Source organism: Eleutherodactylus coqui, chromosome 11, assembly GCF_035609145.1.
Source record: "Eleutherodactylus coqui strain aEleCoq1 chromosome 11, aEleCoq1.hap1, whole genome shotgun sequence".
In the NCBI taxonomy this organism is placed as follows: Eukaryota; Metazoa; Chordata; class Amphibia; order Anura; family Eleutherodactylidae; genus Eleutherodactylus; species Eleutherodactylus coqui.
The window spans coordinates 119,350,326-119,373,092 of NC_089847.1; the positions used below are offsets into that span (position 1 = coordinate 119,350,326).

A 22,767-nucleotide genomic window follows, 5' to 3' on the forward strand; every position below is an offset into this window, starting at 1 on the left:
AGGCTTAGCTTTATGGGGCATAGCCAAACATGGCCATCATATTTATTACAATCTATGCCGGAAACTGGCGTTGTTTATAGCAAAAGCCTGGCATATTTATTTCGCCTGACGTTTCATACACTTGTCTAAGTAAGCCCAGCGCTTATTTAGCAGCGACAAGTGTATCAGGAGGCACAAACCTCCTAATACATTTGCTTCATTTGTCAGCACCCCTATGCACGAAAACTATGAATATAGACATCGTAATTTTCTTAAATAGGCCCCTAGGTTATTATTTGCCTCCGGATGTGCCTCTAACTACATATGTCGCCCATAGCCAGGTGTGCCTTTACTTAAACCAGCATGTGAAATAACAGTCTAAGTAAATAACCCCCTATGTGTCCCAAGACCTAATCTTAGGAACTATATGAGTGGATACCCATTAGAGATGAGCGAGTATACTCGCTAAGGCACATTACTCGCGCGAGTAGTGCCTTAGCCGAGTATCTCCCCGCTCGTCTCTAAAGATTCGGGGGCCGGCGGCGGGCGGGGAGCGGCAGAGGAGAGCGGGGAGAAACGGAAGGGAGATCTCTCTCTCCCTCTCTCCCCCCCACCGCTCCCTGCTGCAACTCACCTGTCACCCCCGCCGGCCCCCGAATCTTTAGAGACGAGTGGGGAGATACTCGGCTAAGGCACTACTCGCGCGAGTAATGTGCCTTAGCGAGTATACTCGCTCATCTCTAATACCCATATATACTACATACATCACATTCCTGGAAGGTCATAGAACCACAAGAAAGGATAAGATATAGGATTACCTGGCTGTGATCGTGAGGGTCTTCCCCATGTACTGCGATTTTTAACCCTCTTAGGCTGATCTCCAATACGCAGCTAGCGGGAGGGTTTGATAGCACGGTAAGGCGACGAGACAGAGCAATCTGAGACAACAAGGTAAAGAGTCAATGGAGAGAGAACGCAATAGGAAATGCAAATTTGGAAAGTAAATATGGCATCTATAGCAAGTGATCCAGCCTCATTAAAAACAGCACGTGGCACATATGTGCACTCCACTACAGGACATATACCATTAAAAATACACCCATTTTTTTAAAAACACGGCATGACCTATTTTTTCCAGTTTTGCCTCCATATTGCTACTGTTTTTCTGCTAGGTAAATACAATTAGTATTTGCCCAATAGAGAATAAAATATATGGAGGCAAAAACGGATCAAATACTGATGACAGAGGGATGTAGTGTCATCTGTAGCATGTCTGTAATAGGGATCTGTATTACGGATGTCTTACAGTACACTTGTCTGAAACTGATCTAATAAGTAGTCACAAAAGTCTGATTGGTGGGGGTTAACTGTCCCTTTAAGAGAAGTGGACGTTCTTACCTTTTGCATGGCAGTACAGAGGACATCGGTCCCTTTATGATATGGAACTTGCACTGACCCAAGAAACTTCACCCAAAACTGATCCAACCAATCAGAGGCTCGGGTTTCTAAAGGAAGATACAAACCATAGATTAGTTTAAAGCTGACTTCACATCCACCTATTATAGAAACATATCATACCATAAGGGCCCATTCACGTGGGCATATTCCCCATCTGTATGCGGTCCATGTATTTCACGGACATTACACCAGCCCATTACAGCCAATTAGACTATTTACACCGGTCCATGTGAAAAAAAAGCTTTTTGTTACTTACATTAAAATCCATTTCTTGTCACGCTCATTAGGGTCACTCACCCGCCGCCAGCTCTGGTTTGCACATGCGCCAGCTGCCCGGAAAGCTGGCATATCAAACAGCCGGAGCCGGCGGGCGCGGGCGCGGGTGAGTACTCGCTGGTCCCCGCAGGCATTTTTGTACAGCATTTAGCGCTGCCTTTTCAGCGCTGCTCTAAACAGTACAAACGCTGTACAAGGCTCCCATTCTATCTGATGGGGCTGCTCACACAAGCATCAAAATACAGCTTCTTCAACGCTGCGCTTTGACAGCGATGCATGTTTTATCTTTGCCCGTTTTCAGCGGTCCTGCATTCTTGACAGCGCTAAACGGAAGCCCTAGCTACACTACCTCAAAAAAAAAAAGCAATACTCACCTAGCATATGCGCCGTTCGGATGCCCGTCTCTGTTCACCGGAGCTCCGGGCAGGCTTCTGTGCACGTCAACACCACAGAGCATCTTTTGCTAGTAAAGGGGTTTGAAGACCCCGTCTCCAGCAAGAGATTGCTCTGATTAGTTCCTCAGGAGCTGGCTCAGCCAATCAGAGCCAGCGCTGAATGCACCAATCACAACCATTCATTCGCCAATCAGAGCAATCTCTTGCTGGAGGCGGGGTCTTCAAACCCCATTTCCAGCAAAGGATGGTCTGTTGGTGCTGACAAGTGCCTGGAGCTCCGGAAAGCAGCATCAGGGACTCGGACGGCGCCTGCTAGGTGAGAATTCCTTTTTTTTTTCAGCTTCGTTAGCTGCGTTTTCAGCTGTGCTGAAACCGCAGTAAACGCAGCATTGAAAAACGCTGCGTTTCTGCAAAATTAGAAATGTAGAAGGCACTTCAGAATCTATGCAGCACCAAAGAACTGGGTATTAATTGCACAGATAAATGGTGTATCCTTATTAATCATAACCGTTTCCATTACTCTTTGTTGTAAACTTATGAAACCAGGGGGAAAAAAAGATTCCCAACCGGGGATTCCGGGATAAACAGAGGGAAGATTCACTCAGCGTGACTAAGGTGGTTAGAAAGGAAAAGAATCTACAAAGTGGAATCTCCTACACGTCAGGTCAGACTAATCAACTAAGCAGGTGTATCCTCCACTGTTGCTGAACAATCTGTCCAACATTTCCATACTGTATCAAACTTATGAGGACAACCCCAAGCTAAGTAGGTGAGCTTATGGAATGACAGAATCCCCTTAGTGAGGAGAACAGATCTAACGGAGAGCGATGAGCTCAGGAGAATCACGAAGCCTTGAAAGACATGCTGACGTAATAGAAAAATGGAAAGCCCTTATTAGTTCTGCAGGGCTACACCCGCCCAGCTTCTCAACACTTGTGGAACTATCATCATTGATAACTGAATCCAGTAGAAACAAGAAGGCAAACTGTGGTCATGGAGTTCACAGGGTTAGTGGTCAATAGCATACGTAAATGTGCAGGAACGCCAACTGCCCGGTAACTGAGGAGGTGTTGTGGCCCAAAACACCATCCTAGTTCCCTCCATAAGTGTCATACATGTTTGTCCTATGTTGATGCACTGTGCAAACCTGTGTTGTCATTTCCAGTGTGGGTGTTGCACAGCTGCGGCGCTTGAGAGGTTAATGTCTGCTAAAATAATAGACTGCATGTAAATGTATCAGTTTGTCATGTCATGTGTTGTGAGAGAAGGTATAAATGGGAGTGCTTGAGAGCGGGAAAGTGTGTGCAGTTCAGGGTCTATCTTCTAAAGCTGCTAGAAAACACAGAGCCACATGGAGGTACCTTCAGCCTTCTTGTGGTGAAGATGGAAGCAGAGGAGAGATTTCCCGTGATGTTTGAGTTCTGGATGTGAGTGGAGTGAGCCCCCAATAGAGAGAAAGTAATTGTAAGTAACTACTTCTGACAAGGCCAGTGCAAAGGGACTACTTCTTTGTCTGATTTTTCCTATGCGGCCATCCAGAGCCAGGATCACCACGTAGAGGTACACCCTATAATTGTCAAACCCACGCATCTGCAAGTCAGGGTGGAGGTACTGCAAGAAAATAATCTTTACTATGTTTGAAAGTCATTTGTCTGCACTGTAAAGTCTTAAAATAAACTGCCTTTTATAATCTGTTCAAGTTTGCAAGTAAAAGTTTACACCGGGCTCTAACTGTTCCTAGGGACCCGTGGTACTCAAAGACTGTCTCTGTCTGCATTTATTCTCTGCCGAAGGTCATACCGGTGTGTAGGAATGGTGGCGTTACCCGTGACAACTACAACCCCTGTCATCCTGTTAAAGGGCATTCCCTATCCTAGGGGTGTCCTGTGGCCTGCAGTGATACTCTGGCCTTGACTGCGCGAAAGGAGTCTGGAGTCTGCTGCTGCCCTATTGAAAATAATGAGATGAAGGGGTTCCCCGCAGTGATGCGAGGCTGCTTTCACATGAAAACGCCTTACATGCAGGATTTCCCATGGATTGCGAGAGCAATATCATGAGATGAATCACGGCTCGATATCGCTCTCGCCAGTGTGCAGGAGCCCTTATGCAATGCGACATTACTCCTGCACGGAAAGGGTGATAGGGTGGTAGATGCTCATCATGCATAGTCATGTGGGACACTGTCTCCCAATGCTCTCGTAATACATAGGCACGTGAAACATGGTCTTAGATAGCTACAAAGCAGGTAGCGTAGGAGCGAGGGACTGGGGGGCGGGAGATTAGGACAGGAAAGGGTTAAGCGACCGGAGGAGGTGGGAGGAGTTAATACAGGAAGAAGAGAGAGGGAGAAAGAGAGTGTGCCATTCCACGTGGAGTAAGAGAAGAAGGAAGACGTGGGAAGGAGGTCAGAAGACAATCAAGAAAGAAGTATGGACCAACTCGTGCTACAGATCAAGGAAGCTGTTGCCAGCCAGGGACCGGAGTGGCTGATGAGGATGGCCGCGGAGATCGGTGCCACGCCGTCGGGAGAAGCCGGGGCAGGAGAAGTGCAGCCGGCGCAGATGGCATCCAGCGCGCCCCGCGGAAGACCCCAGAGAAGGAGGATTCCCCCTACCAGGCTGAGCCCGAGCCCAGCCGTGAAGAAGGGGGCCCAGAACGCAAGCCCGAGACCTGCGCGTTCGAATGTCGGTGGCGGAGCGCGGCCGCAGCGCTCGGCGGCGGGAGGCAGCATGGGCGCGACCGGAAGAAGCGCCGGAAGACCAGAAGAAACCCCCGAGGGACTTACCGGGACTTCAGCAGCGGCATCAGGAGCGGGTAAGTCCAGCGTGGGAAGGGTTTGCCCCGCGGCTGTCCAGCGTCAGGCGGAGAGAGAAGGGGGACGGCCTGCGCGCCGTGCCGGCGGCGGGCGGATGGATCCGCGGGCCGGAAGAAGTTCCGGCGCCGGGACTCCCGAGCGGAGGGAGACGAGCCCCAGCGGCAGCAGCGAGGCCAGCAACAGCGCAAGCGGCCGCAGCAGCGCGAGCGCAGGGCAAAAGGGGGGGTGGGGGATGAGGAGGAAGAGGCGCAGGGCGGGAAAGCAGAGGGGGGGAAGGGGGGGGGGAGCCCGGGGGGGAGCCCAATTAGGCAGTATGGCCCCATTGTCGCCCCAGGGCTCATGCCCTAACATGAGGGGCAGCGGGATATTTTATAGAGACGCGCCAAGCCAGAAAGGGGCTTACGGGGCACGCAGGAAGGAGGGAGGGGGAGGAGGGGCAGCGAGCAGCGGTCACAGGTCGCCCCGGGGTTCTTTCCCTTTTGCAAAGGACAGTCGAGCACAAGCAGGCGAAGGCACTTCAGGCCGGCAAGGGGCTTACGGGGTGGAGCAAAGCGGACAGGTGAGACAGAGGAAAGGAAAGGGGGGAGGGGGAAGCTACCTGCCCGGTAGTCAAGGGGCCGGTAGCGGGACGGAGGGGGGGTTAGGCAGCAGGCGGGAGGTTGGCAGCATGGCGCGAGGAAGTTGGCGCAGCGAAGCAAGAACAGATAGCTCGTCATCGGAGTCCGGTGAGCCTTGTACACGTCGGGAGGCGCCCCATTTCGCCAGAGGGTACAGGCGTTCGGAAGCGGTGGACAGGAGCGGTAGGCGCAGCGGCCATGGGACTTTGGTTTGCGCGTCGCAGCAGGCGTTACCATGTTCACCGGCTTCCTCCACAGATGAGAGGCGGGCCTCACGTACCGAAAGGCAGGGCGAGCGGGCCGCAGCCTCCAGGGCGTCCTATGGCTACAGCATGCGACCCCGTGGTGTCTCCCGTAATTGGGACAGGGTACGACACGCGGTGGCGAGTCCGGAAAGGAGCCAACCGGGACCGAGTCACCCGTCTTTCCCCTCGGCAGGGCCGGAGGACGAATTGGAGGGTGAGTCCCAATGTAATAGAGTGTGGGGTGATTCGTCGCCCAATAATGTGAATAACTTTATGGTAGCGCTGAGAGCGCTGGTGAACGAGTTTGACAAAGGTAAAGGTATGGTGACGAGTGTTAACCCGGGGAGTCCCGTGGTTGGTGATGTGGCTCACGCTGCCGGGTGCTCGCCAGTGGTGGCGACCGGAAAAGGCGAAGAGTCGGTGAAAGATGGTCTGCGTTTTTCAGACTCCTTATTTTGTGGCGTGGCCCCGCTGGGGGTGGGCCTCGCGGAGGACACAATTGAAAAAATTAAAAGTGGAGTATACGTGGACATTTGGTCGCTCCTATCGGTGGAGCATGTGTCGGTGGATAAGGAGCGCTTCGCAGAACGGGACAAGAAGCCCAAAATAGCTAAAACATTTAGCAATTGGCTACAAGCCATGTTGACCCTGGCTCACGTCATATGCCAGTACCAGCCGGGTAAAGGCCCGGAGCTACTGGTATATATTAACACTATTCATAGCGCTTACAAGCTACACGGAGGTGCGGCATGGTGGCGCTATGACGAAGATTTTCGTCGAAGAATTTCGGGAACGAGTAATGTGAGCTGGGCGACAAAAGCGACGGACGCTTGGATCCAGTTGATCCTGGCACAAAAGCCGACGAAGCCCCTTTTTCAGAGCAATAGTACGGTTACTGGTGGACAGCAGGCACCCGTGGCACATAAGCCCTCGGGTTCCTGCTGGGCATTCAATGAGGGTAACTGTCGGTTTCTTGCAGCATGCAAGTTCCGGCACGAGTGCTCCTTTTGCGGCGGTGCGCACGCAGCGGTACGATGTTTTCGGAGACAAAAGCAAAACTTGCCCGCGGCAACAGCGTTGCCCGGGGGCAACTCCAGTGAACGCGCTGTTCCTGGAGGAGTGGTTAGACAAGTACCACAGGAGACGGGAAGCAAACCTTCTTAAAGAAGGTTTTAACACGGGTTTCGTCATTCCGCATCAACCAGGTTCGGCGTTAACGCTTAGCCGCAATTTAAAATCGGCGTATGATAATAAAGGGATGGTGATGGAGAAGCTGTTAAAGGAGGTAGAACTGGGTCGGATGGCGGGGCCTTTTCAGGAACCGCCATTTGAGAACTTACGCGTTTCACCTTTGGGCTTGGTACCAAAGAAGGAACCGGGTAAGTTCCGGCTTATCCATCACCTATCCTACCCGACGGGCGAGTCAGTCAACGACGGGATTTCCAAGGAGCAAACAGCTGTATCGTATACTTCTTTCGATAGGGCTGTCTGCTTAGTACGGCAGGCCGGAAAGGGGGCTCTGTTGGCAAAAGCCGATATCGAGTCCGCTTTTCGACTATTACCGGTGCATCCAGATTGTTTCCACTTGTTGGGCTGCCGTTTGGACGGCTTATATTTTGTGGATATGTGCTTACCGATGGGGTGTTCCATCTCTTGTTATTACTTTGAAGTGTTCAGTTCATTTCTGGACTGGATGCTTCGATATGAGACGGGCATCCGATCGGTGTTGCATTATCTGGATGATTTCCTTTTCGTCGGGCCATCAGATTCAGAGGTATGCGGGTTGTTATTGGCATCATTTCAGGATCTGATGGAAAAAGCGGGAGTACCGCTGTCACGCGAAAAAACGGTCGGTCCGGTGACATGTCTTACATTTTTAGGCATTGAAATCGATACCATGGAAATGGTATTTCGTTTACCGGACGAGAAAGTAGCGCGGTTGCGGCAAGAGGTTAAGTTGGTTGGCAGTTCTAAGAAAGTTACACTGCACCAGCTCCAAGTAATTATCGGCTTGCTAAATTTTGCGTGTCGGGTCATTCCGATGGGCCGCCCGTTTGCAAGGCGGCTGTCATTGGCGACAGTCGGGATTAAAGAGAAACACCACTTCGTCAGAGTGACAAAGGGTATGAAGGAGGACTTGCACACATGGCAAGTCTTTCTTCAAACGTTTAATGGTCAGGTGATTTGTCAAGCTGCGGAAGTTGCAAACGAGGAGCTGGGACTGATGTCGGATGCATCGGGCTCCTGTGGTTTCGGTGTAATTTTGGAGGACAGTTGGTGCAGTGCACCTTGGCCCAGAGAATGGTTCGAAAGACGGTGGGTGAAGAACATAACACTGCTGGAGATTTTTCCGCTAATGGTGGCGGTGGAGATCTGGGGGCCGATTTTGGAAAACAGGAATATCTGCTTCTGGTCGGACAACCAGGCAGTAGTGACAGCGGTGAACAGGCAGACGTCCAGATCTCCCTTGGTTTTGGCAGTTTTACGCCATTTGGTCTTGCGATGCCTGCAGAGTAATATTAAGCTGAAGGCGAGATACGTACCCGGAGTAAACAATAACACGGCTGACGCTCTTTCTCGTTTCCAGATGGAGAGATTCAGGGAACTCCACCCGACAGCGGATGTCAAAGGGGTATGTTGCCCGGCGATCTTATGGGAGATAGTAGAAGAGAGCTCACGACTCTGATTCGCAACTCCGTTGCGGAATCGACGTGGAAGCGATATAATGCTATATGGAAAAGGTGGTTGATGGCAGCAGGGGGACAATTCCCTGAGGGAGCGCGGGCAAGAGCGGTGACGTTAGACGTTATAGCGGAGCTGCGGCGTCGCGGTGCATCGGCGAGCTCGGCGCGCAAGCACTTATCGGCCATTGCGTTTTTGTTGCGCCTGCACGGACGGCGTGACGTGACAAAGGAGTTTGTCTTCGGACAGATTCTTAAAGGTTGGAAAAAAGAAGAGACGACAGGCGGCCGATAACATTTGAGCTGTTAAAGGCGATGCTTCACGTTTTGGGAGCAGTGTGCAAAGATGAAAGCGAGGTGCTGCTCTTTCGGGTGGCGTTTTCGTTAGCGTTTTTCGCGGCATTGAGACTGAGCGAAATAGTGGCCCCCAGCTGTAGGAAGCTGGGGGGGTTGCGTTTCGAGGATGTTCTATGCGGTACAGATGATATAAAGCTATGCATCAAAAAGTCCAAGACTGATGTGTATGGCGCAGGCGAGTGGCTGCGCTTGACGGCGTTGGGGACAGCGGCGTGTCCTGTGGCGTTGCTGAGACAGTTTTTGTCACGGCACAGCGGAAAAGGACAACTATTGGCGCATGCTTCAGGAGCCCCACTGACCAAGTTCCAGTTTGGGGCGGTTATGCGCACATGCTTGAAGCGCTTAGGTTTCGAGCCCAGCGAGTTTGGCACGCATTCTTTCAGGATCGGCGCAGCAACGTCTGCTTTTGCTTGCGGATTAAGAGGAGACGAGTTGAAGCGAGTTGGACGCTGGAGGTCGGAGGCGTACAAGTCGTACGTCCGACCAAATTTGAGAGTGTTATAGTTTAAGTTACATTGTGGTGTGCCGTTATGTGTTTATTTTGCAGGTTCGGAGTGGACAGTTTGGGTGGTGGGCCACTCTTTCATTCATTGGGCAGAGAAACGAGCGGGGACCCGGCCCATTGGCAGAAACCTGGGCATGAAAGAGGTCCAGGTAAAATGGCACGGGGTAAGAGGTCTTCAATGGGCCAGGCTGCTACAAGAAATATTGTGTGTCAGCAGATGGTCCCAGGGGAAAGTGATACTGGTAATTCATGCGGGTGGGAACGACTTGGGCCGGGTAAGGGTAGCTGAGTTAGTAACGCTTATGAAGGAGGATATGTTGAGGTTCAAAAAATTTTTTGAGGACACCATTATAGTATGGTCCGATATAGTCGCCAGGAGAGTGTGGAAAGAAGCAAGGGACGTGGAGGCTATTGACAGGGTAAGAAAAAGTGTAAATTTTAAGATTTCTAAATTCGTTAAGTCAATAGGAGGGGTAGCCGTGAGGCACTGGGAGCTGGAGAAAAAGGTGCCAGGTATGTGGAGGAAGGATGGTGTCCATTTAAGTGATATAGGTATGGACACATTCCTATCGGGGTTGCAGGACGGGGTGGAGGCGGCTATGTCGCTGGCATGTGGGGGGCGGATGGCAGCGTAGGCAGGCTGCATCCTTCATGGCGGTTTAGCGGTATTTCCATGCCAGCTGGAAGATTGAGGGTGCGTACAGGCCGTAACGGGCTTTCTCACGCCTCAAAAGGTTTAGAGCATTAGATGTTAGGAACAGGCGATAGGCATGGAAAGAAGGAAATAATTTGATGTTATATAATAATATTAAATAAGCTGTGGCCTTCCCACATAATTTATGCCAGCATAGAGTGAAATACATGTCTTTAAGAATTTTGGTTAATAAAGAAGTTTTTGTTACTAAGAAGTAGTCACGTGTTTTATTGAAGGGAGCGGGAAGTATGGGGAGTCCCCCCAGTCTAGATAGCTACAAAGCAGGTAGCGTAGGAGCGAGGGACTGGGGGGCGGGAGATTAGGACAGGAAAGGGTTAAGCGACCGGAGGAGGTGGGAGGAGTTAATACAGGAAGAAGAGAGAGGGAGAAAGAGAGTGTGCCATTCCACGTGGAGTAAGAGAAGAAGGAAGACGCCCACCCGCCCGCCCTCTGAGCTGAGGGGGGAATGGGAAGGGGTTTTCCGGGTTGAGAGGTGTTAAGTTGTCACAGCAGTAGGCGGTTTAGCGGTATTTCCATGCCAGCTGGAAGATTGAGGGTGCGTACAGGCCGTAACGGGCTTTCTCACGCCTCAAAAGGTTTAGAGCATTAGATGTTAGGAACAGGCGATAGGCATGGAAAGAAGGAAATAATTTGATGTTATATAATAATATTAAATAAGCTGTGGCCTTCCCACATAATTTATGCCAGCATAGAGTGAAATACATGTCTTTAAGAATTTTGGTTAATAAAGAAGTTTTTGTTACTAAGAAGTAGTCACGTGTTTTATTGAAGGGAGCGGGAAGTATGGGGAGTCCCCCCAGTCCACCATGCTGCATTTCTCCACCTATAAAAGGGGGTAATGAAGTGATGTATACTCACCATGTGATAGACGGTCTTGCAGCCCTACATTGCTCCACCTATAAACGGGTAATGAGGCGGTATTTGCTTGCCAAGCGGGGTACTGTCTCACAGGGGTACATTACCTCTCCTAGAGAAGGGGGGCAATGATACGGTACATGCTTATCATGTGAGGGGCTAGTAGCGCTACATGACTCCTGTTTTGGAGGGGGTAATGAGGCGGTAGATGCAGGAGACAGTCTAGCAGCACTACATTACTCCTCCTACGGAAGAGGAATGAGGTGGAATATGCTTGTCAAGCGGGATACTGTTTGACAGTGCAACCATAACATCTCCTGTGGAAGACGGTCAAGGGCACTCATAAGAGCTTCCCAGCTATATTAACTACAGGACACGGAGAACCCCAGAGTCCTAGACAGTGGTTGTTCTCACGGACTTCAAGTGATAGATGTAATTTTTCCAATGTGCAGGGTCCATCTTATTTTTAGCTGGAGATACCAGGAAGGCGGTGGTTCTTCTGGCCGACCATGTGCGGTACGGACCTGGCTACGGTTCGTCTGATACCGTTATGTAAGGAAAGCCTGCCAACTGTAGTTCAGAAAACTAGTGAGAGTTGAGTAGTGGGTTTCATGTAATTCAGAATGACGCCTCTGAATAGTCTAGCACCAGCCGTCATGCTCCACAGGAAATGCGATGCAGTCAGCGTGCCCACTTCAAGTTCGGCCCAAGTCAGCTGGAAGTCCGACCGCAGCTCGCACCCTAACTGGAGGCCCAGCCATAGCCCGAGTGTCCTGCCTAGGCCTACATGGGCCTGAGAAGCCAGGGCATAAATTTGGAGTTGCCCAGAGAAGGGAAACCTCTGATTTAAGGCTGGAGGATGATTGACCTGAACAGCGCGAGGTATCAGAGGAAGAAGGGGAAAAGCTCAGCACAAGGTATCAGAGGGAGGGGAAAGGGTCAGCGTGTTTTGCGGCCTAGTAGGCGGCGCCAAGGCCTGGGTCTCAATAAGGTGCGACTGAGTCATGTCCCCAGGCCACTATGCAGAGGACACGCTGTGACCCAGGAGTGGTAGCAAGCCGAAGAGATTCAGCAGAGCAGAGAGCGCTAATGAAGTTGTGCAGTGGCCAGAGTTAAGGCCCAATTACAAGCAAAGATGATCTTTCAAACAACTGAATGATTGAAAAATTTAGCAATCTTTTTGCATAAAGTGTTAATGGCTATTAACACGTTATCATCTTAATTTGCATGTAAAAGGGCCTCCAGGAGCTGTTTGCAGAGACCAATGTGTGAATAATCACAGGCCCTGCAGTGCACAGGGCTGCTTTGTTATCTTAGTGGCAGCCCGCAGGCTACAATGTTATCTGCCTGCGGAGATAACAGACTGAGGTCTACTGAGAGATAAATGTGTTTGCTTTATTTCCAGTAGCTGAATGAGGGATTTTAAGTTCACCTTAAAATCATCGTTCAAATGAAAAGTGCACGATGCCCGGGATTTACATGTAACGAGTATCGCTCATTTTCGGTCATTTGAACGAATTTTGAGCGATAGTCGTTAAGTGTAAATGGGCCTTTATTGTGGTAGGTGCTAAAAGGAAGGCAGAGACATCTGGAGGTGCTATGGCTGCAAAGGCAGGAAAAAAGTTATTAATTTGGGGATTCCCCCATGGTAGGTAGAAGGGTAGGGATCAAGTTACTGAAAGAAAAGAACAATGAGAGGATGAGGAGAAGACCAAAGAATCAGAGTGGGGTGATGGCGCCATACTTACCTAAAAGAACATACTCACCTCTTCTTTAGGCTCTTTTCTTCAGCTCCCATAGTCACCTCCTCAGCAACTTTCACTTTGTAGTGAGAGGGCACTGGATATGAGGGAGCAAACAAGAAACCTCATTTGAGCCCCATGGCTGGTGGGAAATAGAGTAATGCTACTCTGGTCCACTTTTTGTTTATCAGGGATGGCAGTAACAGTGTGTCGGATGTAGCACTGTTCGCTCTCCTCACTTGGGGACAGTCGGGGAAGTTAGTTCATCCCTGATTCCCACATAGAGAGGAAAAGGGGGAAAAAAAAAAAACAGACAGAAGACCTGCAGACCTGGAGGTCTGCCTCCTACGGCTACTAAGCTCAAGCTGATTTAGTTCAGTGCCTCCAAGCGGGGTATAGCTGGTGAGAAGAACAAACTCTTTTGTGCTTAGTGTAGCCTCCTAGTGGCAGCAGCTATACCCAAGGTCTTGTTGTGTCCTCCAATGACATGGATGAGAAATTGTGCCATGTCTTATTCTGATCCGTATCACGTATCATCTATGAGCCCTGGTAGCAGTTAAACAGCTGTTAACATGAATCTACTAAATTTAAACATAGACAATTATGTATCCCAGAGTTCAGCATTTCCCTCTCTACCTTATATAGGTGTCCCATTGAAGTCTATGGATGGATGTCCCACCAACTCGAAGATAACAGGGACAGCACACTCAGAAACCTAATGGACCCTTACTAATACGAATTTTTGATATGTCCTTAGCACATACTAGAAACTTTTTAATCCGCTGGTGACGTGTAACGTTAGAGATATTTGAATCAAGTTGTTCTTTCATGGTTGCTCATAAGCAGAAGGAAATGGAATTTAAAGTAAGCCCATACAAAGATGTCTCCGCTTAGTGAAAACACAAAGTGGGGACAGAAGGGCGCACCATTTTTTCACCTATGACCATTCCCAGTAGGCTAGCATAACCTTTGGATCAATTCTTGCTCCCTGATTTTTATTTGCACTGATCTTGGTGTGTCTTTGAAGAGCGGGAGCCATGTACAGATTCACACGACCCATGGAGAAAGGGGATGGGACCAACCTGGAATGGGATTGCCCTCTTTGCGGGCTTCATAGCACCTGCAGGGGCAGTACAACCTTGTATAAAAGACATAATAGGAATGATTTCTGTAATTGCCTTGTGATGTATACACTCTGAACAGAGGAAACGTTCAGACCAAATATATTAATAGCAGTCCCCCATGTAGCGGCTCACCTTGCATCCAAGCCCTGCCATCATACAAGTTGACGTGGGTAGCAAACAAACTAAGTATTAACTGACTGTTAATTGTGAATGGCTGCTTGGTTTTATGCAAACTGCATGGCCATTACCAACCTGCAGTCGGTTAACACAAATCATTTGCTGCCTGCACCAATTTGGAGCTTTCGGTTGCATTGTGGCCACAAGGCAACTACTATGTTGGAACTTACCCTAAAACCAGTGCTTTTATAATCACCAACAGGTAGAGACTGGTGTCCTTACCTGATAGGAGATCCGGTTCCTTAGTCACCTGAACTGCATAGTAGGCAGGAAAGATACCGCGCTCCCCGGTTCTCATGTTATAAGCCTCATACCAGTAATCTTCAGCCTTAACCTCCACTAGCAGTGGGTCCTCCGCTTCCATCTCCAGTTCCCCGGGGTGACGAGGCATGAATCTGCCATTAAAAGGTACAATTAATGGGATAATTGTATGCATTAAAGAACGAGATCTGGTAACATTTAATTAGCTAATGTTATATTGCTGAAAGCAACTTGGCGTAGCAGACCTATCCAAAATATATCACGCAATTAATTATATAGCATTTCCCATTAAACAGCAGTCGGTGTTGGACTAGGGTCCCTTGGACCATTTAGAAGAAATGATTCTGCCCAGAAACATGTACACATTCACTTATAATTGTATTGTAGCTTTTACTGCTATCATTGTACGCACATATTTTCTACTAACGCTTCATACACTTCAGCTAGTATTTCCCTTCATTCATCCGGCAAACGTCTGGCGAGTTCCTCAAAGAAGATAGACGCTGTTCATATTTCTTGACACAACGTTCCAGTTTATCCTAAAGATATTCAGTAGGTTCAGGTCAGACTCTGTGCAGCCGGTCCAATCGTGGAACATCCATATCCTTAAACCAATGTAAAACAGCGTTGGATGTGTGACAAGGCGCGTTGTCTTGTTGGAAGTATGGCCGACCATTCCCAGAGTATTGCCACATTGTCGGCAGCACATTATTGTCTAGAATGTTAGGGTATACCTCTGTGTCCATGGTTCTTGTCACTACAACCAACGGACCGAGACCATGCCATGTAAAACTTCCCCAGACCATAACGGGACCTCCGCTGTATTTAACTGTTGGCAACGCGCACTTGGGCAAAAGGTGTTCTCCAGACATCCTCCACACCCGGGTACATGCATCTGATGTGAAGATGGAGTAGCATGATTCATCACTCCACAGAACGTTCTTCCATTGCTCAATTCTCCACTTCCAGCATTGTAGACAGGCCGATGCATCCTTTTTGGAGAGAACTCGCCAGACACTTGCAGGATGAATGGAGGGAAATACCAGCTAAAGTGTATCAGATGTTCGTAAAAAGTATGTCACGGAGTTTATCCAATGTCATTTAAGGCCAAAGGACCCCCACTGAGTATTAACAAAAATATTACTTTTGCTTCTTTCTCAGATGTCCAATTATTTTTGGTAGGTTAGTGTATCATCAAAAAAGATCTAACAGGTTATTTATGTCTCATCTAATCAGAAATAGACCCTAGTGGTAAGTGACCGCTCCAAAGTAACCTATGAATGGGGTTATCTTCTACCGGACTTTTGGGGCTTCTTATTATATCAGAGCTTGGACCCACCAGATAATCCTCTAATACTCTGGTGGGCTAGTCCAACCCTGAGCCATGTTCACACTTTACAGTATGTTGCAATGATTAATATTCACAGCTAGAGGGAAGATATGTATTAGTACAGTCACCTGAATACAGCTCGATGCGTCTGTTCTCGCTCTTCCCCATTTATCAGGCACGAAAACAAGCCAAAGGAATCTGCACCTAAAAAGATTACAAACTGAGGGCCCCTAGAATACCTTAGACCTTGTACTCCCCTTCCCCAAAACCTTGAGGTAAAAACATGAAACCCACAAGCATTGAAACATAAGGAATTTAGTCTTAGAATTACATGCAAAATCCACAGCAAGCAACACAGCCGACTACTAAAGCAACGAGCAAGTCAAATATTAAAATGAAGCAAAGCCCCAATTTTGGCTCTTTGATGGAAATTGGAAACTCAAAACATTTCAGAGGATAGGCAAGTTCAATTCTGGACTCTGAGGTAGCTTTTAAAATTCTTAATTTACTTCAATGGTTAGGGGTTTTACATTAATACTTCTTTTGGAAGATTAAACCTGCACGTCCATTTGTGTTTGGGAGTTCCATTCCTGAGCAGACGAAAGACTGAAGGATTGGCGCAACTCTCCAGAAAAGATGGCGGGACGGTAGGATGTATTATCCAACTTCTCTTTTTTTAAAAGTATTTTAAAAATACAACATAGGATACGTGTCTTGGGGGGAACCCCCTTCTTCAGTCAAGCTGGGTGGGACATCATTTTTGGGACTAAGGCATATGGGACCCAAAAGTGTTGGTGGTACCAGTGGTGGAGCAGGAGACAGCAGGAGTTTCTCCACTTATCCTGCTGTCTTCAGCTCCACCACTGGTAGCACCAGCCCTTTTGGGTCCCATATCCCTTAGTCCCAGAAGCGATGTCCCACCCAGCTTGACTGAAGAAGGGGTTCTCTCTGAAAATTATATCCTATGCTGTTTTTTTTAATATACTTCATAAAAGAGAAGTTGGATAATACATCCTACCATCCCGCCATCTTTTCTGGAGAGTTGTGTCCATCCACCAGTCTTTTCTTTCTACAGCTCTTCAGACATCTGCCGTGCCCACCTTTGGTGGGTTCTCCTGGTTGGCAGCACCTCCACAGTTTATTCATTCTTCACAGCCCTTCCTAAGACATTTTTGGTTTCTAGACATTCATCTGGAACCAAAGCCTCTGATACCATAGGGTTTGCTCCACCCGTCTCCTTTTCTATTCCTGAGCAGAGAACACCCCTCAGTGATGACCATATGACCTTTTAGATATCCCTTTTAATTACCAAAACCCATGCGAGAGTAAAAGTGTGCTTTTACACAGGACGACTGGGGAACACTGACATGGAAAAGGACTTGGTGTCTTAGTTAACTGTAAGCTTAACTGGAGCAACCAGTGTCAGGCAGCTGCTGCCAAGCCAAGTAGGATCATGGGGGGGCATCAAAAGAGTTCTAGGGGCACATGATGAGAACATTGTTCTTCCTCTCTACAAAGTCACTGGTCAGACCACACATAGAATATTGTGGACAGTTTTGGGCACCGCTACTCAAGAAGGACATATCAGAACTTGAACAGGTACAAAGGCGGGCAACTAAAGTAATAAATAAAATGGGCGGACTACAATACCCAGAGAGGTTATCAAAATTGGGATTATTTAGTTTAGAAAAAAGATGGCTGAGGGGCGACCTAATAACTATGTATAGATATATTAGGGGACAATAGAGAAATCTATTCCATCATCTATTTATACCCAGTATTGTGACAAGGGGGCGCCCTTTACATCTAGAGGAAAGAAGGTTTCTAAACCAACATAGAAGGGGATTCTTTACTGTAAGAGCAGTGAGACTATGGAACTCTCTGCCTGAGGACGTGGTGATGGTGAACTCCCTAAAACAGTACAAGAGGAGCCTGGATGCTTTTCTTGAGTGTTACAATATTACATTTTATATAATTGGTTACTTAAGAGGGGTCGGTGATCTGAGGGTTATTCTGTTTGCCAGCTTGGAGTCAGGAAGGAATTTTTGCGCTTAAATATGGCTTCCCCCTCATTTTTGCCTTCCTCTGGATCAACATTGGGGCAAAATAGGCTGCACTGGATGGACAGATGTCTTTTTTCGACCTAACATAGTATGTTACCATAGTTGTTCAGTGAACTGAGGAGAAGCGTGGGGGAATCTCTTCCGGCCGGCCGCCTCCAGTCACTGTGAACAGGCAGTCATTCATAGATGAACAACTGCCTGATTACAATAAGCGAGAATTCGCTCATAAATCGCTTCGTTTCAGGGAGGCAACTAGCAGCCAATGAGTGATTTCTTGCTCAGTACCCTGTGGGGTTCTGCTTTTATATGGAACGACTATCACTGGAAATCACTTGTTTAGGCCGCCTGCACACGGGTGGCAATCCCGCGGCGCGATTTCCCGCGGGATTTCCGCCACTGAAAGCCTGCATAGGAGTGCATTACAATACGCACTCCTATGCAGACGGCCGCGGTTTGGCCGCGCGAAATGTCGCGCGGCAAACAAACCGCGGCATGTCCTATTTCTGTGCAGGGCTCGCAGAGCCTCGCACAGAGACGTCACTCACCCGGCCGCCGGCTCCAGTCTGCGCATGCGCCGGCTGCCAGCACATGAAAGAGCCGGGGCCGCCGGGCGCGGGTGAGTACGCGCTGCTCCCTGCAGGCGCTCGGGTCGGGTCCCGCGGCGAGAATTATCGCCGCCGGATCCGACCCGCCCGTCTGCAGGCGGCCTATATTAGAAGGGATGTCTAAAACACATCACAGAGGGAGTATTTGCAAATACTTCCCACCTTTCCTGAGCTGTGTTGTTGGGTCCCATTCCCGATGGTCAGGAAAACGGAAATCCTAAAAGTAGAGAAAACCCCTCTGTATGCCTACAATTTCCCACAGACACGTTCAGTGTGTTGTTTGGGGTTAGGGAGTAGAGGGCCTATACACTCGAATGAGCGACTTACTATGACTCTGTGAGGTCTAAGGGAAAGCTCCTTGTCCTCCCTTGACTGCTAAGAAACATAAGATTGTGTATACCGTACTGTGTAAAAGATTTAGGCAGGTGTGAAAAAATAGAAGGTATCCAATTGCCTCCAAATGTATTCTGCAGCAGAACAACAACCCCAAACATCCAGCCAAAGTCATTAAGAACTATTTTCAGCATAAAGAAGAACAAGGAGTCCTGGAAGTGATGATATGGCCCCTATGGCAGCAATTGGGGCATAATATACAATACATATTGTCAATGGAGGACTATACCAGGGGTAGTTTGGGCAGCCATCTGGGGTCTGAGGCTCCCAGGGGGGCCCATAGCCATCCAAATGGTCTATGCTGAACCAACTGTATTCCAGATACTGTTTCCCTACTGATTACAGTGCGGTCCATGCAAGGCCGACTCCTCTCCCGTCTCCTCTACCTATTGTGCTGAGAGACGAGAAGGGTGAGGAGTCGAGATCACATGGACTGCGGTGTAATCAGCAGACGTAATAGTATCTAGAATGCAGTTGGTACTATATATGCTTGCTGGAGTTTTGGGGGCGAGTGGATTAAGGGGGGCATAGAGAGGGCACTATAACTTGGTGGGGCAAAGAGGGGGCTTATTATTTTATGACGGCACAGAGAGAGGATTATTACTTAATTTTTTCCAGGACATGAAGTGGTGTTTATTACCTTGAGAGGGGGACACAAAGGGAAATTATTAATAGGTGGGGGCACAAAGGCGGGCACTCTTATTGTACGGCACAAAGGATGCATTATTTATTGTGGTGGACATTATGCAGAAATTATTACTGTGTGCAGGCACTCTAACCGTATGGGGCACAAAGGAGGTGTTAATACTGTATGGATCACAAAGGCAGGCATCATAACTATGGGGAGGCACTGAGCAGATAGAGAAGAAAAGGAAATGTGACCCCAATCAGACAAGATGTCCCCTGTGATAACTGGAGGTAACTGCACTGCAATCACTATCATTGTGAAGAGCTGATATTTGACCATTATATGTTGACTGCATAATTTAGAAAAGCATTTCTGCAGACTTAAGCTATGGCGCTTGTGGCCCACGTTGCGGGAACAGCCAAAGGTCTACTGAATCAGTATACTGCAGCTGCTGAAGAATCTCTTTTTACAAAGAAAGAGAACACTTCATATCTATTTATTCACCCACAGACTGAGTTTGGCCAAACACATTAGATAATTCTCAGCTGAATGCTCCTTCAACGGACATCCATCTCACCTGACACCGCTATATACATGCACGCTTACTCGGGTATGCGTGTGTTTTGGTGTAAAGAAGGAAGAAATCTAGCGCCAGACACCCTTGGAAGCGGCTTATCTCCCCAAGAAGAAAAGGATCTGGCAGTTGAAATCCAATTGCCTGATCCTCATCTCCCCTGACATCTGACATTGCGAAGAATTGGGAGGCCCTTCATACGCAACAGCTGGACCTGCTGAAATTGGCGAATTTGGCTGATATACATCCAATGTGTTTGGCCACCTCAAGGCAACTATAGCGATATATTCTTATACTGCCAGTATAATATACACAGCGAGGTAAATGTATTAAAGTATCATCCATGTAAAACTGTTGGTATCATGGAGTAAGCCAAATTTACGTAAATTTTTTACACCAAATTTGCATGCCAATTTTTCATGTGGGCTTTTGAAGGGTATGATGAAGTATTTACAGGATGTGGTGCAGAGGTCCTTCTCAAGGTTATCAAGTGTCCATACTTTAATACATGTGCCCGTATTACTTAAACATGACAGGACTGCACATATATGACATATATTAGTAGATTAGAACGAATTAGCTCACTCGTAAACTCACTCGTACAGCGTGACCGTCCATTCATGAAGACATTGAGGAACTTTTTGGAGTAAGACACATCGCCGTCTGGAGAAGAGGTGTCCGATAAGCACATAGACCTACGGACTCTACTTCCCTCCCTCGAAACTGCCCCCACCTGTTCCTCCTCTTCTTCTTCATATTCCTCACCGATGGCTGACTCATACGGTGAGGACACACAGTTGTCATACACGGTGCCACTGTCGCTGTCATCGCTGTACCCTGCGTAACATTGCCGTAGACTGACCAACTGTAGCTGCACATTATCGTCAACCACTAATGTGTACTTGACAGAGTCATAAGATAAGCCGCTGGTGTCCGAACTCACCGAAGACCTCTGAAGTCCACGAGGAGCACCGACCCTTGATGAACGCCCAAGATACCCCACCCCATCTTCCCCTTCCTCCTCCTCCTCCTCACTGATTGACAACTGGTGCCTGCCCCCATTGTTGGGTCGGACATTAACGTCTGCATCTGAGCTGACGGACATGCGGCAGGGTCCAGCCTGTGATACAAATGGTCTTTCTGGTTCTGGAGGGTCTGAACACCTCTGAACGGGTGTCAGGAATATCTCTTCTGTGGGTTCCAGTCTTACATCTGTCTGGTAGCGGATGCGGTCTCTATGTGGGTCCAAGCGAGACCTAGTAGAAGAACGTCCAGAGGGATCGTTGGCACTCTGGGTGGTGTTATGACGTCGGCAGGGGGTATCGGTGGAGGTTCCGCGGTCCTGTGTCACGGCTGGTGGGTTCCCTTCATCACTAAGACATACGTGTTCATTGGATGGGGTTGTATCTCCTGTATAATAAAATGACGAGTATACATAAGTTACAAGAAGATTTTATGTTGTCCTAAAGGGAACCTGTCATCACGTTTGAGCACCAAATACTACATTACGGGGCTCAAACATGACAAGGGGAGACGGGGGAGCTGTGTATGATACTCACTGGTTCCCCCGTTCCAGGGCTGTGTCCCGCAAAGTTGCCATACGCCAACAGAGTGACTCTTTTTAACGAGCCGTGTATGTGCACTCTGCCATAGAAATTAATGGAAGAGAGGGCTGAGGAGTGTCACACTGAGTGCGTGCGGCAACTTCGGAAGGGCACAGCGCTGGAATGGGGGATCCAGTGAGCATCGGAGCAACTTCACAAGGGCATTTTGCAAAATATACTTGCTCCTCTGCATATTTGGCAGGCACTAGCTCACATGGGCGGGGTAATCAGCAAGGTTTAGGTATGGGTACGGGTACAGATACAGGGGGGGCCCCAGCTCACCTTTTGCATCAGGGCCCCTGAGCCTTTAGTTACGCCCCTGGTAATCACCCCACCCTGATTTAAATGGCTATCAAGCCAAACTAGGTGCAGGTGAGCGCAGGTTTGCGCAGCGTTTTGCGCACACCTATGCATACATATGTCCAGAACTCTATAACAAGAGGCAATATGAGATTTCCAGCCTGGTGCCAATGTTATGGGGGCACTGACTGTTTGAGATCGTTACTGGGGTACTGACTGTGGTTCACATTGGAATACACTAGTTTGCTGTATTATGGAGGAGCTGACCGTGTATAATACTGTTATTAGGGTACTGACTGTGGTTCACATTGGGGTACACTGGTTTGCTGTATTATGGGGTGCTGACTATGAATAACGCTGTTATTGAGGCACTGACTGCGTCTCTCAATGCTATGGGGGCACTGACTGTCTGACACTGTTATTGGGGTACTGGCTCTGGTTCACATTGCGGGACGCTGATTGTATTATGGGGGGTGTGGACAGTGTCTGACACTATTATTGAGGCACTGACTGCACATCACTGACCATGGCTGACACTGTTACTGAGGCACTTAGGCCAGGCTCAGACGAACTTATTTGTATTGTGCGAGCAAAAACACGATAATACACAGTTTGATGCGCCATTAAGACGCTGCACATTTTACGCAGCCTCTTATAATGTGGCCGTGTGAGCCCGGCCCTACTGTGACTCACAACGGTATGGGGACATTGACTGTAACTGACACTTGTCGGTGACTGGGGCATATTGGCCGCCAGTATTATGGGGCGCTGTGGCTTGCCTGCTAACTGGCTTTGTTATTGTTGCCTGAGGCGGTTTCTGTTATGGGGGAACTAATGAATCCTATTTTTGGTAAATTAGTGACTAATGTACTTTCTTACTTTCCCTCCCACATGTTTATTCTCGTTCACATGTATTTTTGACATGTGGTTTCTGCAATCGTTGTTTGCATTTTTGTGATGAGATAAAACTTGCTGGCGAGCGTCTATCTGGCTTCATTCAAAAATAACGAGCCATATGGGGCCCTATTTACTAACAGTACATGTTGTGGTAGAGATCGAATCGAACAC

At 48.5% G+C, this 22,767-nt stretch overlaps 2 protein-coding genes across 3 annotated transcripts in view; one reads left to right on the forward strand and one right to left on the reverse strand.

Moving 5' to 3' along the window:
- Positions 1-22,767, reverse strand: part of MAPK8IP1 (mitogen-activated protein kinase 8 interacting protein 1) — a 105,873-nt gene that overhangs the window by 11,152 nt on the left and 71,954 nt on the right. Inside the window, exons 5-9 of one of the 2 annotated variants that reach the window (XM_066583418.1) lie at positions 20,393-21,205; positions 15,661-15,730; positions 14,164-14,336; positions 1,378-1,484; positions 798-917 (exon numbers count right to left, since the gene is read on the reverse strand). In XM_066583418.1, coding sequence (XP_066439515.1) covers positions 798-917; positions 1,378-1,484; positions 14,164-14,336; positions 15,661-15,730; positions 20,393-21,205 — 1,283 coding nt within the window. Of the gene's footprint in view, positions 1-797; positions 918-1,377; positions 1,485-14,163; positions 14,337-15,660; positions 15,731-20,380; positions 21,206-22,767 lie in introns of both variants that reach the window. The other variant, XM_066583417.1, reaches the window with a different exon arrangement.
- On the forward strand, positions 4,367-8,761 carry LOC136582639 (Y-box-binding protein 2-A-like). Its single transcript, XM_066583810.1, has 3 exons — positions 4,367-4,922; positions 5,799-5,999; positions 8,373-8,761. Exons 1-3 carry the CDS (start codon positions 4,538-4,540, stop codon positions 8,759-8,761), a joined length of 975 nt encoding a protein of 324 aa, XP_066439907.1. The 5' UTR covers positions 4,367-4,537.